This window comes from Gorilla gorilla, chromosome 12, assembly GCF_029281585.2.
Source record: "Gorilla gorilla gorilla isolate KB3781 chromosome 12, NHGRI_mGorGor1-v2.1_pri, whole genome shotgun sequence".
Lineage (NCBI taxonomy): Eukaryota > Metazoa > Chordata > Mammalia > Primates > Hominidae > Gorilla > Gorilla gorilla.
The window spans coordinates 91,364,257-91,382,238 of record NC_073236.2 but is presented as its reverse complement, the minus strand read 5'-3'; the positions used below and the strand labels follow the sequence as shown (position 1 = coordinate 91,382,238).

The 17,982-nt window shown below is 37.6% G+C and overlaps 1 protein-coding gene across 15 annotated transcripts in view; it reads left to right on the top strand.

Annotated features, from left to right (window-relative positions):
• The window catches only part of FOXN2 (forkhead box N2), a 65,124-nt gene that overhangs the window by 34,550 nt on the left and 12,592 nt on the right, over window positions 1–17,982 (top strand). For all 15 annotated transcript variants that reach the window (XM_063695897.1, XM_055377858.2, XM_019021580.4 and 12 more), the window contains 2 exons: window positions 10,363–10,463; window positions 13,951–14,015. In XM_063695897.1, the coding sequence (XP_063551967.1) occupies window positions 10,363–10,463; window positions 13,951–14,015 (166 nt within the window). The remainder of the gene's footprint in view (window positions 1–10,362; window positions 10,464–13,950; window positions 14,016–17,982) is intronic.

Here is a 17,982-nt window from a genome sequence, read left to right as displayed (position 1 = left end):
CTCTCTGTTGCCCTTCCTACAGCACTAGATTGCTATTGCTTGTTACTTGGAGCAAGGCTTTTGGATGGGGCAGAGTAGGATCCTTGATTCTTCTCCAGCATTAGTCTTTTTTTTTTTTTTTTTTTGAGACGGAGTCTCGCTCTGCCGCCCAGGCTGGAGTGCAGTGGTGCAATCTCGGCTCACTGCAAGCTCCGCCTCCCGGGTTCACGCCATTCTCCTGCCTCAGCCTCCTCCAGCATTAGTCTTAAACAGGTTCTGCATGCCTGTGCTTCAGGTGTGAGTCTTTCTGTGCCTCCCCCAGGAGCAGACAGTCTCTCCATCTACTCAGTATAGAGTCTAGAGCTGCATTTTTCAGTAGCAAAATGTACTCTTTAATGCCAGGAACCATCTCACCACTGCATTCCAGCCTGGGCGATAGAGGGAGACTCTGTCTCACAAAACAAAATGAAAAACATTGGATTCAACTTTGGCTGAGTGCAGTGGCTCACACCTGTAATCCCAGCACTTTGGGAGGCTGAGACAGGTGGATCGCTTGAGCCCAGGAGTTAGAGACCAGCCTGGGCAACATGGCAAAACCCTGTCTCTACTAAAATTAGAAAAAATTAGCTGGACGTGATGGTACATGTAGTCCCAGCTACTCAGGAAATGGAGGTAGGAGGATTGTTTGAACCCTCGGAGGTTGCAGTGGGCCGAGATTGTGCCACTGCACTCCAGTCTGGATGACAAAGTGAGACCCTGTCTCAAAATAAAAAAATAAGCTGGACGTGGTGGCTCATACCTGTAATCCCAGCACTTCGGGAAGCTGAGGTGGGTGGATCACCTGAGGTTGGGAGTTCAAGACCAGCCTGACCAACATGGAGAAGCCCTGTCTCTACGAAAAATACAACAAATTAGCCAGGCATGGTGGCACATGCCTGTAATCCCAGCTACTCGGGAGGCTGAAGCAGGAGAATCGCTTGAACCTGTGGTGAGCCTAGATCGTGCCATTGTACTCCAACTTGGGCAACAAGAGTGAAACTCCATCTCAAAAAATAAATAAATAAAATGTGACAGGGTCCATCCTGTGAGGTGAGATGTAACATATGAACTCTTACCTTTGACAGAGCACAGAAATGGCAGTCGTAAAAGAATGTAAGAAAAAGAAGCCACCCAAATTTTAAATCAAATTATTAAAGACCAAATGTGAGCTAGCATGACAGCTTAGAATCCCTGACATTCCCAGAAGAAGAAGAGTCTGCATCCACTAGCTAGGTCTTTTTCCACTGGCCTCTATCTGGTGCTCCAGAGGAAGACTGCAGGCAGGCCAGGAAGCCTAAGAGAAACCCTTATGAATGAAGACAGGTGTACAGAATCTGCCAAGATTTAGGCAAAGATAGAGCCTAGAGCTGCATTCTTCAGTTGCCATTTATCCACATGTGGCTAGTGGTTGGCATATTGAACAGCTATAGGATATTTCTGTCATCATAAACAGTCCTTTTAGACAGTGCTGTTTTAGAGTTCAAGCCAGTTTTCTGCTCATTCCCATTATGGTGGAGAAACTCAGCCTAGTCTTAGTGGGAGGTCTTGGACAAAAGTGAGTGACCACTCCGCTTCCCAATGGCAGCAGTTCTCTGTATCATCAGCAGATTTGAGCATGAGCAGCTGCCTTTCTTCTAGTGGCACATGGCACATTGCCTTGTTAAATATGGGGATAGCTAGGTTTTATACTTCTCTTTTAGCAACAGCCATCCTTTGCCTGGGACTAGAGTGGGCAAAGTATTTTGCCTCTTCCTCAGTGGCAGACAGCTTTTGCTTTGTTTTAGAGAAGAGTCCGGGATATAGGCAGGTTTGTGTCTGTCCTACACCACTATCTGATCTTCACCTTGTGCTTGTTCAGGGTCTAGAACATGGATGATCTTTGCCTAAACCTTGGCAGATTCTGTACATCTGTCTTCATTCGTAAGGGTTTCTCTCTCAGGCTTCCTGGCCTGCCTGCAGTTTGCCTCTGGAGCACCAGATGGAGGCCAGTGGAAAAAGACCTAGCCTAGTGGAGGCAGACTTCTGGGAATGTCAGGGATTCTAAGCTGTCATGCTAGCTAACATTTGGTCTTTAATAAATTTGTTTTAAAATTTGGGTGGTGTTTTTTTCTTACATTCTTTTATGACTGCCATCTCTGTGCTCTGCCAAAAGTAACAGTTCATATGTTACATCTCACCTCACAGGATGGACCCTGTTACAATTTATTTTATTTTTTTATTTTGAGATAGGGTCTCACTTTGTCATCCAGGCTGGAGTGCAGTGGCTCAATCTCGGCCCACTGCAACCTCCGAGGGTTCAAGCAATCCTGTTACCTCCGTTTCCTGAGTAGCTGGGACTGTAGGCATGTACCACCACACCCAGCTAATTTTTTCTAATTTTAGTAGAGACAGGGTTTTGCCATGCTGCCCAGGCTGGTCTCTAACTCCTGGGCTCAAGCGATCCACCTGTCTCAGCCTCCCAAAGTGCTGGGATTACAGGTGTGAGCCACTGCACTCGGCCAAAGTTGAATCCAATGTTTTTCATTTTGTTTTGTGAGACAGAGTCTCCCTCTATCGCCCAGGCTGGAGTGCAGTGGTGAGATGGTTCCTGGCGTGAAGGAGTTTAAGTTTTAAAAAGTAAGAAGGCAAACAGTTAATCATAATACAATATAGAAAGAAATATAATAATAGCAACATGAACAGAGTCAGAGAGAAGTTGGTTAATTATTACCTAGCACAGTGGTCCCCAAACTTTTGACGCTAGGGACTGGTTTTGTGGAAGACAGTTTTTCTGCAACCTGAGGTGGGGACATGGGATATAGTTTTGGGATGAAACTGTTCCACCTCAGATCATCAGGCATTAGATTCTCATAAGGAGCGCACAGCCTAGATCCCCTCACATGCACAGTTCACAATAGGGTTTGAGCTCCTGTGAGAATCTAATGCATGGGCTGATCGGACAGGAGGCAGAGCTCAGGTGGTAATGCTTCTCAACTTCCACTCTCCTCCTGCTCTGCGACCTGTTTCCTAAGAGGCCATGGACCTGTACCGGTCTCCAGCTTGGGGGTTGGGGACCCCTAAACTAAAAGATTTGTGAAATTTTTATGGAAAAGTTTGCCATTGAAGTGTGCTTTGAAAAAAGAGAACAGGTTTTAGAAGGGTAACATATGCCAAAGGGCAATAGTATATTCTGCTGGGAGTTTGGGGCAGTAGGAATATTCTCTGGTGAGGAATGTACGAGAGCAGGGTGGAAAAGCAGAGTGATCCAGAATAGAAGTGTGATGAATATCATGCTTGGACTTCAGTTTTGGACTTCAGTTGTTTGGACTTCAGTTGTTTGGACCTCAGTTTTGAGAGCAAACCAGTGAGAGTTTTTAAGCCAGGAGCGTGATGGAGTTTCTCTGTATTTGACTTGTGACAGTGTGAATGATAGGGCAATATATTACCTTAAACAATATCTGAATTCATTTGCCAAAGGAATGTTACAGTTAGTAGTACCATGCAAACAGAGATAGTTTCAGTGAAGATGTGGGATTTGAACACTTTGTAATCATTGCCCTCCTTATGTCTATCTAAATCCACTGACTTCTTTTCTGTCTTATTCAACCTAAAACTGCATTATATGACATGATTAGCTCTGGGAATTCATCTTTTCTTTGATTTGTGTAACACTGTGCTTAATTCTTTGTTTACCTGTGTGGACTCTCATCTTTTTCTTTTGCCACTTGCCATTTAAACTTTAGTGTTCACTATTTTGTCTTTTTTGTTGATTTAGTGTTTTCTTAATCTCATTAATTCCTATGGCTTAATATGTTGTCTGTGATCTAATGACTTCTAGATCTTTCTCCTAAAGCCCAGACGTAAATTTGCAACTAATTATTAGATCTGGAGGTATCTCAAATTCAGTGTGTCCAAAATTGGACTTTATTCCTCTCTCTTCTCCAAGGATCTATTTGGGTCTCAGCTAGAAATCTGAGTCATCTTGGGTACCTGCTCTTTGCAATGCCTAAGTTATTTGAATGTCAAATTTGAAAGGAATATAGACATTATCCTGATGAACTTCCTTATTTTATAACCAAAAAAGTGAGATACGTGGTATTAATTGATCCTGGTCTAGAAAGCCTGTCAAAGCCAGGGGTTAGATTCAAGGAAAAGCAGTATCAAGTAGCACCTATAAATACCTACAAGTTGCTTTTTGGTTCTGGCCATTTCTTTTAGTTTCTACCATAACATTGGCCTTAGTTCAGGTCTTCCCCTCATTTCTCATCAAATTGAACTGTTATATAAGTTGAGGAGTCAGCATGAAGGATTGGATTCAGGTATGTTCCTAGATCCAGATAGATGTGTGACTTGGTGAAGTTAGACTCTCTGAGCCTCATTTTTACTTCAGTTTTTGTAACTAGTAAACCTTTAGTAAATATGACTTACTAAATAAAAGCCAAACTTGTTAACATGGTTTTCAAGACCCTCCCCAGTTTGGCTTCTGCCTGTCTTTGCAGTTTTTTTTCTTCACTACTCCATGATCTACCCCCACAAGACTACTTGCTATTCCAGTATACTATAAATAGTCCTTGTTTATTTTGTTCCTCTATCTACACTGCATTTTCGTAATTCACTTTCAGTGGAGATAACATTTCCTCAAAGCCCAGCTCAGAAGTCACCTCTCAAGCATTTCCTGCTTTTTTGTACTCATTTTGTGTTTTTATAGCATTCTGTTTGTTACCTTTATAACATACATATCCCAGTTATGTATAGATTTGCTTCTCCCACTAGGGAAGATATGAGAGCTCTCTGAGGTCAAGGCCTTAGTAGAATAGTCACTTAAGACTGTGTGTGTGTGTGTGTGTGTGTGTGTGTGTGAAAGAGAAAGGGGGGAGTGATATTATTCAATAACCTTTTAAAAGCTCAGCATCTTTTTTCATCTTAATGCATAATTCTCTTTAATTGTGATGTGGATGAACATTTGGGTTTCTAATTTTTTGTTATAAACACTGCTACAGTGAAAATCATCTCCCTATCCTTCCTTCTCTTTGCCTTCTTTGAAATTGATCTCCCTTTATTCTTTTTCCTCTGTTGTGTTGGTATTGTTATCCTCTGTCTTTTTTTTTTAAACACTGTACATATTTCATAATTATTTTATGTAGTCTCCGTTTAAATTTACCCTTATAGTTAACAGTGTCATTGTTTGCTATTGTTTATGCATTTAGAATTTCCTTAGTGATTTTATTCTTGAATTGTGTCAATTCTTTTATACTTTTAGAACTATTGTGTTTATACTTATGATGGTGCATAAAAGGTAACCATCTACTAGGTACTTAGAAATATAGGCAGGAATAGAGGTGATGTGGTGAGATTACAGCTCTTAAGTTTGGAATTTATCAGCATTGCTTCTGAGTGGAATAATCTAGGAAAAGTATGGTGTAATGAAGCCAAGGAAGCTAAGCTTAAGTGTGAATGGCCAACAGTGTCAAATGTTGCAGAACACTTGAAAATGATTGGCTAAGAAGAAGTTGTTGAGAAAGTAGCAGCCAAAAGATGAGGATTCAAAATATATAATAAGTGCTGTGCTGGCTGGGCGCGGTGGCTCACACCTGTAATCCCAGGACTTTTGGAGACCGAGGTGGGCGGATCACGAGGTCAAGAGGTCAAGTCCAGCCTGGCCAACATAGTGAAACCCCATCTCTACTGAAAATACAAAAATTAGCTGGGTGTGGTGGCGCGTGCCTGTAATCCCAGCTACTTGGGAGGCTGAGGCAGGAGAATCACTTGAACCCAGGAGGCAGAGGTTGCAGTGAGCCGAGACTGTGCCACTGCACTCCAGCCTGGCAACAGAGCGAGACTTCGTCTCAAAAAAAAAAAAAAAAAAAAAGTGCTGTGCTGATAAATGTTTAACAACTGGCTAGGGACAGGCTATTTAGCTTTTGCAGATTTCCATGGTATAATATTTCCATCATGGCCAATTTCAAGCTACCAACATCATGTCATTAAATGTGGAGTTGAGAAGCAATGTTTACTATCAACAATATACCATTATAGAAGAAACTCATATAATTCAATAAGAAAATTAAAATCTGATAGAAAAATGGGCAAGTATATGAATAGGCAGTTCACAGAGGAGGAAACACAAATAGGCAATAAACATAAACAAAGATGTTTATCTTACTAGTAATGTGTGTGAGGGACATTCAAATTAAAAGAACAAAAAATGCTTTTTTATCTATTAGAATTCAAAAATTTTAAATATTTGAGGACATGAGTAAATATTGATACTTTCACACCATTGATAGGAGTATATTAATATGACCATTCTTGAGGGCAGTAGTTACTAGAATTAGAAATGGGCTCTTCTTTGATCTAGCAGATCATGTTCTGATTTCTCCCCTGGAGTAACATTCATAGTTGCATACAAGAAGATGTATGTGAAAATATTCATAGTGGTATTATTTTTAGTAAAAGTTACAAAACCTTATGTCCAATAGTATGATTTGTGGTAATACTCAAAAGGGAGTTGGTCACGTCTATAATTTTTAAACATATACATTTTTAATGTAATTAATCTGAGTGTTTTGAATGTTCAGAGAAAGGAAGAAATTAAGGAAGTGAGAGCTAGAGAATGGGAAAGGATGCAGTCCAGAGTATAGGTAGAATTTGATAACGAAAAGGAGAGAAATCATCTTACAATTTTAAAAAAGGGATAAATAGAGAAATGGTAATATATTGGCATAAAAATTAGCAAGCTATCACCACGAGTCAGGGTGGGAGGGAAGGAACTTGTAAATCGTCTCATAAAAATCAGTTAACTATTTTGCCTAAATGTCTGAGATTTAGACAGAAAGAGATACATTCAAGTAGATTTGGGAATGCATGTGGATTTTTTTTTTTAATTTATGAAATGGTTCTTGGGTCAGTGACAGAATGACAGTATTTTTCTTCCAATCTGTGGAAGCCAAATATACTTAGTTGCACTAAATGTTAGAATTGGATTTGGCAACCTTGACAGCACTTTTCTGATGAATGGCTGTTATCTGATGATAATCCCAATAGAAGGCAGAATGGCAAGGTCTAGATCAAACTATGAAGTGGTAATGATAGCCAGCTGATACAGCTGCTGATTAGATGTTTTTCTCCCTATCATCATACCATTTTTACTACTCTGAAAAGACAGGTCTGACAATCCTGGTTTGGTATTTATTTGTCTCTGGATTTTAAATTTGTTAAAATTATATATGGTTGTCTTTTGTTTTGGTTCAGCTTGCTTTGGTTTGGGCTTTATGTTTTAAATGTTAACATCTGACTGGGCACAGTGGCACTTACACCTGTAATTCCAGCACTCTGGGAGGTTGAGACACGACAATCACTTGAACCCGGAGGCAGAGGTTGCAGTGAGCCAAGATCGTGCCACTGCATTCCAGCCTGGGTGACAGAGCAAGACTGTGTCTCCAATTTAAAAAATAAATAAAAATAAAAATAAAAATTGGCCAGGCGTAGTGGCTCACACCTGTAATCCCAACACTTTGGGAGCCGAGGCAGGTGGATCACTTGAGGTCAGGAGTTCGAGATCAGGCTGGCCAACATGGTGGAACCCTGTCTCTACTAAAAATACAAAAATTAGCCGGGCATGGTGGTGCACACCTGTAATCCCAGCTACTTGGGAGGCTGAGGCAAGGGAATCGCCCGAACCTGGGAGGCGGAGGTTGCAGTGAGCCGAGATCGCGCCACTGCGCTCCAGCCTGACTGACACAGCGAGACTGTCTCAAAAAAAAAAAAAAAAAGTTAATATCCAAGTCTTGTATGTAGTTTTCTAAATTTTTATAAAGCCCATCTTAAACATTATTACTATAAGACTTTAGCTGGGAAACATGGAATTAAATTTTTTCCTAGTGTGGTAAAATTTTAATCAGTTAATTATTTTTAATTCAGAGGTTCTAAAAGCCACTGAAAATCATTACCACTCTATAGTTTTATCTAGGCCTTGCCATTTTGCCATCTTTTTGGTAGTAGACAAGGTGAGCAACTCTATTAAAATATACAGGACAAGTTCATAAAAACATTTTAGGAATAATGAACGTTGCCTTTTCTCCCAATCTGGTCTTTACCACTTCTGTTAAGACAATTCTTTTTAAAGTTCACCTTTTAGGATGTTCAAAATTTCTTCAAAACCTTTAGCAGTTCTCTACCAAGTAAGTTCAGAAGCCTTAGAGTTCTAAAACGCAAAATAATAAAATGAGAGAATGCTCATTTCCTGTTTCCGTAGCACAGAAGGCTATTTTGTTATAGGCAAATTTAGTTTTAAACAGTTATTATTTGTATTCTCTCATCTAAGCCCAATAATATAGGACCAAAGCTTTTAAGTGGAAAATTAGTTAAAAATAAGTTTCTTTTTGCTGTAGACTCTAAAATGTAGATTAGCAAATACAGAGTTTTATCTCTTGTTCATGATAGTTCATGAACAGACCCAGTGAAAGGAAGTGCTGCCATGGTAACATAAACCAGACTGTTACTTGAGACCATACTCAAGATACTTAACTGCCCTGAAACTGCACGTTTTCAATACCAGTTTTTCCAATTTGCTATTTCAAGGAAATAGCAACTCTACTGTGATCAAAACAATTTGCAGTCCCCTCACAATAGAATTTGAAAAGTAGACTTGAACTAAACAATTTCTAGGAGCGTAATCTCAGGAATTCCAAGGTAGAGCATGGCTAGCATTATTAAAATAATTGTCTTGGTCTGTGTATGAAAAGTAATGCTGCATATCTTTTCTATATGAAACTGAATTGGCTTTGGGGCAAAAGATGTTGTAGATGCTAACATTTTAATTCTTCCTTTTTTTTTTTTTGAGACAGCATTTCACTCTGTCACCCAGGCTGGCCTCAGCCTCCTGAATAGCTGAGACTATAGGTGCGCACCACCACACCAGGCTAATTTTTTCTATTTTTGTAGAGACAGAGTTTTGCTATGTTGCTTACGCTGCTCTTGAACTCCTGAGCACAAGCAGTCACCTTCGCCGGCTTCCCAAAGTGCTAGGATTACAGACGTGAGCCACCGCACCTGGCCTGGTGCTAACATTTTTTTCCTTGTCATCAAAACACATTTATCATTTGGTCCAGGTGACTGAACATATAGCTAAGTTAAGAAGTTTCATTTAATCCAAAAATACATTTGTAAAACTTGTCTTTTCTTGAAAAAAAAAAAAAAGAAAATGTCAAATACTTTTTTAGTATAGTTAATGTAATATCTTGCTGCTAAACACCAGGAGAATGTTTCTCCTGATAATCCAGTGCATTTCTTTCTTTATGACAGTGTGATATGACAACCATGGTTTTTCTATTTATATAAATTGCCAGCATAGTAAAAAACTGCCTTACACTCAATTGCTACATCTTTTCACAGGCAAAAGGTTTTATTCTCTCCTAAATTAATTTTATCCCGTTTTTTTTTTACCACCTAACTTTTGCCTTTTATTCAGAACTAATTTATTTTTTTCTTATTGTTGATTTTTTTTTCAAAATTCCCTCCTCGGTGGAAAGTAAAGGAGTAGGAACATACTATTATTCAACCAACATGCAGCAACCCTTACGTATGTCAGTTTCAGAATGGCCCCTTAATAGTCACCTATTTTGCAGCTATGTCTCTTGCATATAAATCCTCTTATTTGAATCTCATTACAATTCAGTGAAGTGGCCTGCATTGTTGTTTTACTTTACGGGTAAAATGTAAATGAGAAGTCTGACTCTCAAAAATTAAATGATTTGCCCAATATCACATAGCCAGTCAATAAGTAGTGATCGGGACCTTGCTTTTTGAACCTATAGAACGGTGTTCTTTCATTTTGCCATTCTGCTATAAAAATTATGAAATGATATTTAGAGATAAAAGAGCCTCAGTAATAGACTAGTAGTACCTTGAAAAAGAGTGCGGGAAATGGAAGGACTCTGGAGATCATCACATTAAATCTTAATAGCAATCATAATAGCTTATATCATAGAAGATTTGATACACGCAAAAAGGAGTATGAGAATGGGAAACAAGTAAATTTTGTTGTTATGTAAATAATTGTTAATGTAGTCATAAAGGTAATTCAAATTTTAAGAAAGAGTTTTTGAAGTAGAAAAGGCATAATATAAAACCAGAAGCTAATAACATTTGAACCTCACTAATCTTGCGTATTAGAGGAAGTTTTGTACATCATAGGATGACTTTTAGTCACTACAGTGCACACATAGCAAGCTCACTTCAACCTTAGTTTCATACTCAAAAGTCGCTAGAGATTATTTCCCCCTGCACATTTATTTAAAACATTTAGACGCTGACTGTTTATGTATAAATGTTCCTAGTTAGTTATTCTTGTGCATTTTATTCTAGGTTAATGGAAAAGGTTCCTTATGGTGTGTTGATCCGGAATATAAACCCAATCTTATCCAGGCACTGAAGAAGCAACCTTTTTCTTCAGCATCTTCACAAAAGTAAGGATCTTCCATATAACTGTCAGTGGTGATTTATAGGATTTCACTGTGTGAGATGGAGAAACTTAAAGGTCCAGGGTATTTTGTTTCTGTTTTATTGTATAAAGAAGTATTTATGTTTTATTTAGTTTTTAGTTTTTGTTTTGTTTTGTGGACAGAGTCTTACTCTGTCACTGAGGCTGGAGTGCAGTAGCGAGATCTCGGCTCACTGCAACCTCCCTCTCGTGGGTTCAGGTGATCCTCCCACCTCGGCCTCCCTAATAGCTAGGACTACAGGCACGCACCACCACTCCCAGCTAATCTTTGTCTTTTTAGTAGAGACACGGTTTCACCATGTTGGCCTGGGTGGTCTCTAACTCCTGACTTCAAGTGATCCTCCCACCTCTGCCTCCCAAAGTGCTGGGATTACAGGCGTGAGCCACCATCCTCGGCCTGTTTTTTCTTTTCTTTTCTTTTTTTTTTTTTTTTTTTAAGAAGTATTTATGGATAAGACATTAGCCTAAGTTAGTTTTCCTTATGGTCTAATTTGTGTTTCTAGAATACAGGAGATTGGTTACTTGAGAACATACACTCTGGGAAATATAGTCAATACTGAGTATAAGTAAACCCTAAAGAAAGTTGTAATATAATTTCAGTTACAAACAGGTCAGATCATTTTAATTGTCTGCAATACTAATGCTAACCTAAAAATGAAGGAAATTAAAAATACATTTAAAAATTTTTAATAAGATTATTAAGTTTGTTATTATAACATTTTATATACATATGTAGGTTTCTTTTTCTGTTTTAGGTTTTTTTTTTGGTACTTAATATTTGAAAAGTATGTTCAAGTCTAAAATTTTTAAATGTTTGGCAAATAAAATAATGCTTTGAACTTTGTTTTTGTTTTTTCTGGTAAATATAGTTGTACTGTATTTGCTTATAATTTTCCTTGTCTTTGTTTTCAATCCCAGTAACCCCTGTTGATCTTCTAGCTTCCTCATTTTAAGTTAAATCGGAAAATAATATGACCTTCTTAAATCTGATTTTTGTTTCCTTTTTCTAAAGAAGACTGTAGAGTCTTCTACAATTTATTATATACCTTCATTTGAATTGAAAATCCCAGATTTGGTTAAAATACTTTAAGGGTAGTTTATAATGGCTAACTTGTTTTTTGAAAAATTTAAAAAGATTTTTAATTAATAAATGGAAATTTTCAAACATGGAAAAAAGTAGAGAGAAAGTTATAATGAACTCCCAGCTGCAGCAATCATCAACGTTTCATATAGTGGTTAATTTGAATTCTTAAAGTATTGTTAGATAACTTGCAGAGGAGTGGTTGTAGCTGGAATACAGTAAATAGCTGGGAAGGCTAAAGTTGAAATATCAGTAATATATTCACTCACTGAGATTTTAAGCTTCTTTACCATATTATAGATTAGATGGATCATTATAAAAAGAATAACTGAGTGGTTTATCTTTATGAAATGAAACCTAGAAAAGAAGTTACCAGATTTCATATTCTTACTTGGAAATTGATATCTTTATTAATTAATTTTGGTTATTATGAGGCATTTTAAATAATAATTTAGAAACTAATGGTGAGTTCTACTGATGTTCACCTATGTGTTTTACTTAGCTGTGTTGGGTTTTTTTTTTTTTAACTGAAGATTAAGCCTGGACAACATGGCGAAACCCTGTCTCTACCAAAAATACAAAAATTAGCTGGGCGTGGGTAGTGCACGCCTGTGGTCCCAGCTACTCAGGAGGGTGAGGTGGGAGGATCGTTTGAGCCTGGGAGGCAGAGGTTGCAATGAGCCAAGATGGTGCTACTGCACTCCAGCCTGGGTGACAGACTGAGACCCCATCTCAAAAAAAAAAAAGATTATATGAAAGAATTGGCACCATTTTTTCTAAACCATCACAAATATATTTTGCTGTCTTTGATATATATATTGTATTTTCATGTTTCTATCTTTTAGCCTTAATCATAAGTTTAAATGTTAAAAGTGATCTTGTGGCTTTAAAAGAAGATAAAAACTATGGTCAGGTGAGGTGGCTCAAGCTTGTAATCCCAGCACTTTGGTAGGCCGAGGCCAGTGGATCACCTGAGGTCGGGAGTTTGAGACTAGCCTGGCCAACATGTTGAAACCTGACTCTACCAAAAATACAAAAGTCAGCTGGGTGTGGTGGCACGCACCTGTAACCCCAGCTACTCGGGAGGCTGAGGCAGGAGAATCATCTTGAACCCAGGAGGCAGAGGTTGCAGTGAGCCGAGATTGCGCCACTGCTCTCCAGCCTGGGCGACAGAGCAAGACTGTGTCTCAAAAAAAAAAAAAAAAAAAAAGATTAAACTACAACATAAGGGTTATATATAACCTTTTGACTTTAAACCCTTAATGTAAAATGAAACATTTTCCCCTTTATGTTGTTTGGCAAAATAACAGTTCCATCTGACATGCTTTTGTGTAGCCTTTGCATGTAAGAATTTGTAAGTCTGAGGAAAAGAGTGAGATACAGTATATGTAAAACTATGAATAGGAGATAAACTTTTAAGTTCGTTAACAAATAGATTTTTTTTTCATGCTATCATAAATTCCAAAGAAGAGAAGTAGTTTTTCCCAAAAATATTTTAATTCCTGGATTAAAAAAAGAACTGTTGGTGTCTTTCCATGAATATAGAAAGTTTAATTTTATGTTTATTAATAAAATCAGGAACATACCTGTTTGCTATCACTACCAAGTGTTCCTTAACCATGAATTTTGGTAAATGCTTTTATTTCTGTGGTAATACCTATATTAGTATTATATCAAACTTAAGAATCCAATGCAAAACCAAACAGTAACTATCATGTATTATCTATAGTTTCAGGCATTTTAAATGCATTATTCTTATTTAATTATCACAACAGCCTATGTGGGAGATTTAATTATTCCTATTTTACAGATGAAGAAACTAAGAGATTAATTATTTTGCCTAAGAATATCCAAATAGTTGTGATTTACCTCTTTTGGCTCCTATGCTCTTTCTGCTTTGGCAGACTTTCTAAATTGAGTAGTATTAGCAAAGAAAACAAGGTAAAAATAGTTTGTTTTTGGTGGTACAAATTAGCTGTATTTGTGACTAAGTTCTATAAAAAGTGAAATAGTTGGGTGCAAGTGGCTCACGCCTGTAATTCCAGCACTGTAGGAGGCCAAGGCAGGTAGACTGCTTGAGCCCAGGAGTTTGAGACCAGCTTGCACAACATGGTAAAACCCTTTCTTTACCAAAAAAAATTAAAAAATTAGCCACACATGGTAGTGCATGCTTGTGGTCCCAGCCACTCAGGCAGCTAAGGTGGGAGGATCACCTGAGCCCAGAAAGTCAAGGCTGCAGTAGGCTGAAATCATGCCACTGTACTCCAGCCTGGGCGGCCAGCAGAGTGAGAGAGAACCTGTCAAAAATTAGGGGGAAAAAAGTGAAGTAAAAATTTTTATAAGCATATTTGCTTTTCTGTTTGTTTTTCAGTGGTTCTTTATCACCTCACTATTTAAGCTCTGTAATCAAGCAGAACCAGGTGCGAAACCTCAAAGGTATGTGTGAATATCAGTACAGTCATGCACCACACAACAATCTTTTGGTCAACAACAGGCGGTGCATAACAATGGTGGTCCCCTAAGATTATAATGGAGCTGAAAAATTTCTATTGCCTGGTGCCCTGGTAGCTTATTGTAACATTGTGGCACAACGCATTTACTGAAGTTTGTGGTGATGCTGGTGCAAGCGGACTCACTGCACTGCTAGTCCTGTAAAAGTATAGCACGTAGTTATGTACATATGTTAATACTTGATAATGGTAATAAACTATGTCACTAGTTTATGTATTTACTATACTTTTTACTGTTATTTTTGAGTATACTCCTTCCACCAATTAAAAAAAGTTAACTGTAAAAGAGCCTCACGCAGGTCCTTAAGGAGGTATTCTAGAAGGCATTGTTGCAGTAAGATGACAGCTCCCTGTGTTTATTGTCCCTAAAGACCTTCCAGTGGGACAAAAATGTAGAGGCAGAGGACAGTGATATTGATCTTGACCCTGTGTGTATGCTCAGGTTAAGGTGTGTATTTGTATCTTTGTTTTTAACTAAAAAGTTTTAAAAAAGTTAATTTAAAAATAGAAAAAAGCTTATAGGTTATAAATAAAATATTTTTATACAGCTGTATTATGTATTTTATGCTGTTATTACAAAAGAGTAAAAATTTAAAAAATTAAAAAGTTTATAAAGTTTACAGTAAACTAAGGTTAATGTATTATTGAAGAAAGAAAAAATTAAAAAATCAATTTAGTGCAGCCTACGTGTACACTGTTTATAAAGTCTACAGTAGTGTACGGTAATATCCTAGGCCTCTACATTCACTCACCACTAACACTCTCTGACTCACCCAGAGCAATTCCGGTCCTTCAAGCTTCATTCATGGTAAGTACCCTATACAGGTGTACCATTTTAAATATTTGTATAGTGTTTTTATTGTACCCCCTTTTTTGTTCCCTGGCAGAAACGAATCGATCATTTACTGTACCTTTTCTGTGTTTAGATACACAAATACCATTTGTGATAAAATTACCTATAGTATTCAGTACAGTAACATGGTGTACAGATTTGTAGCTCAGGAGCAATCCTAGGTGTGTAGTAGGCTATACCATTTAGGTTTAAGCACACTCTATGATGTTCACACAATGACAAAATCACCTAACAGTACATTTCTCAGAACATATTCCCGTCATTAAACAAAGTATGACTGCATTTTTATTTATTTGTTTTATTTTTAAGAGATGGCGTCTTGCCATGTTGCCCACACTGGTCTTCTGAATGCCTGGGCTCAAGTGATCTCCTACCTCAGCTTCCCAAATAGGTGGGACTACAGGTGCACATGACTGTATTTTAAATCATAAAAAATTCAGATAAAAATTTGGGATATTTTGTTGTTGCTGTTTAACATTTTTCTATTTTAAAAAGTATTATGTATTTATTATAGGAAATTTGGGCAATAAAAACATTTATTAAAGAGAAAGTAAAGTCATTTATCCTATTGTTAATATTTTGTTTATTTTTATTTATTTATTTTTTTGAGACAGGTTCTCACTCTGTCACCCAGGCCAGAGGGCAATGGCACAGTCATGACTCACCATAGCCTCACACTCAAGCCATCTTCCCACCTTAGCTTCCCAAGTAGCTAGGACTACAGGTGCCATCACACCTGGCTAATTTTATTGTTAACATTTTGATATAATTCCTTTGGGGTTTTTTTAATGCCACATATGTGAATAGATACACTTGCATGCATGTATGTACAGGGACACATACATAAACACACACATACTTTTTCTCCAGATACTAGATTCACACTGTGTATACAGTTTTATATCCCTTTTCCATTTATTTTTATGGGTATTTTTCATTGAAAATAGGATTGAATTTTTTAGTAATATCAGTAGAGTTATTACCTTTTCAGGTCTATCTTAGACTAGAAAAGGGGTTGGCAAACTATGGCCCATGGCCATATCTGGCCTGACATCTTTTTTTGGGTGTCCCATGAGCTAAGGATGGTTTTACATTTGTAAAATGGTTGGAGAAAACAAAATCAAATAACAATAAAATTTCAAGACTGTGAAAATTCATTGCAACAGAGACCTACATATTATATCCTGGGTTTTGCCTCTTAGCATGCAAAGCCTAAAATATTTACCTTCTGACCCTTTACTGAAGAAGTTTGTCATCCCTCGAATTAGAATATGCTTGAAGATATTTCTCCTGTAGGTTATTTAATCTGAAGAACTTTAATTTTAAAAGGTAATAAGTTGACTTTTTAAAAGTATATCAAAATTCTGAATTAGTGAGTTTTTTTCTTGTAGATTAGTAGTATATTAAAATCAGTTTTTCTAGTGTTGCTTTGGAGCCTAGAGACATTTTCATAACCTTTAAAAATAGAAAATTTCGGATGAAAACCTTTCTGTGTGTGTCAGAAATATTTTGGCTCTTTGGAACTATACTAAACTGAGCCTCAGAAGCAGTGTGCTGATATCTTTAAAAATAAAGGAGGAAAAGAATATGAAAAAGTTCTAGAGAACCCTGCAAAGAAGTTAAATGGATAGGGGATCTGTTTCAAATAATGTTCTGTCTTAACATAAGACAAATATCCGTGTTCCTGTTACCTACATCAGTCAAATGTGGTTTCTCTTTACGTTTAGGTATTGCCAAAATGCCTTTATCTTTGTATTGCCTCAATAAAGTCTGACAATTATTCTCTAAGGCTCAGTTCGTATACATATTTTGAGAACATTTTCTTTGTGAATTCTGGAGTTTACTTAAAATATTTTCTTGCTCTTGTTCTGTTCTATCCAAATTCTTTCTTTCTTTGGGGAACAGACATTTCCACAAGTTTTTGCTGCTAGTTTCAGCTGCATGTTTTTCATTTACTAGGGCACAGGTACTTCTTCTTCATCTAATGACTTGTACGTATTATGCATCATCTGTCTAGTGCTACCAGCACCTTACCTCCATTCCTATATGCATGAGTCTTAGGCCTGTTCCTCTAGTAATAATTAACTTAGTGGGGAGGTCGTTGGCATTCTAGGTTAAAACAAATGCACATCTGTCCTGGAATATAATACAAAATTCTTCATGAATTTTAAGGGAAGAAAACATAAAACCTCACAAAAATTTAGGGAATTTTATTTTTGAACTTGGTTGTTTTGGGGTATATTTCTGAGGAAATTTTCTCTTGCCTCTTTATATTATTTCTAGAGAGAAGTTTAAAAAACACCAAGTGGATTAGACATTCATTACAACTAATACTGTTGAGCCAGACTCCTTGTGCCAGACACTGTTGGAGGTTCCTTGGGATATGCATAGATGAGAGACCCAGGCCCTGCTCTTAGAAAATATATACTTTGGCTGGGCATGGTGGCTCACGCCTATAATCCCAGCACTTTGGGAGGCTGAGGTAGGTGGATCACATGAGATCAAGAGTTCAAGACCAGCCTGGCCAACATGGTGAAACCCCATCTCTACTAAAAATACAAAAATCAGCTGGGTATGTGTTGGCACACGACTGTAATTCCAGCTACTCAGGAGGCTGAGGCAGGAGAATCACATGAACTCGGGAGGTGGAGATTGCAGTGAGCCGAGATCGCGCCACTGCACTCCAGCCTAGGCGACAGAGTGAGACTCCAAAAAAAAAAAAAAATGATGGAGAACACCTGATTATCAACGATTTGTTCAAGGTACAACCTCAAACTTTGTGGAACAAAAGTTCTCCCTGGCAGAGAATCATAACAATAGAGAAAGTTGTCTGGCAGTTGCTAGGAATCTGTCTGGCATGTTGATATAGACCAGGTAGATGTGGTCATTTGCGTGGGCAAGGCAAATGTAGCAGAAGTTTAAGAGCTTATTTAGCATAATAAGGACTTTGAACATCCTCCTCTGCCTAGAACAATTAATAAGCCTTAAGTTGCTTACTTGATGCTTTGCATGCATTATCTAATTTAATCCTTAAAACAAC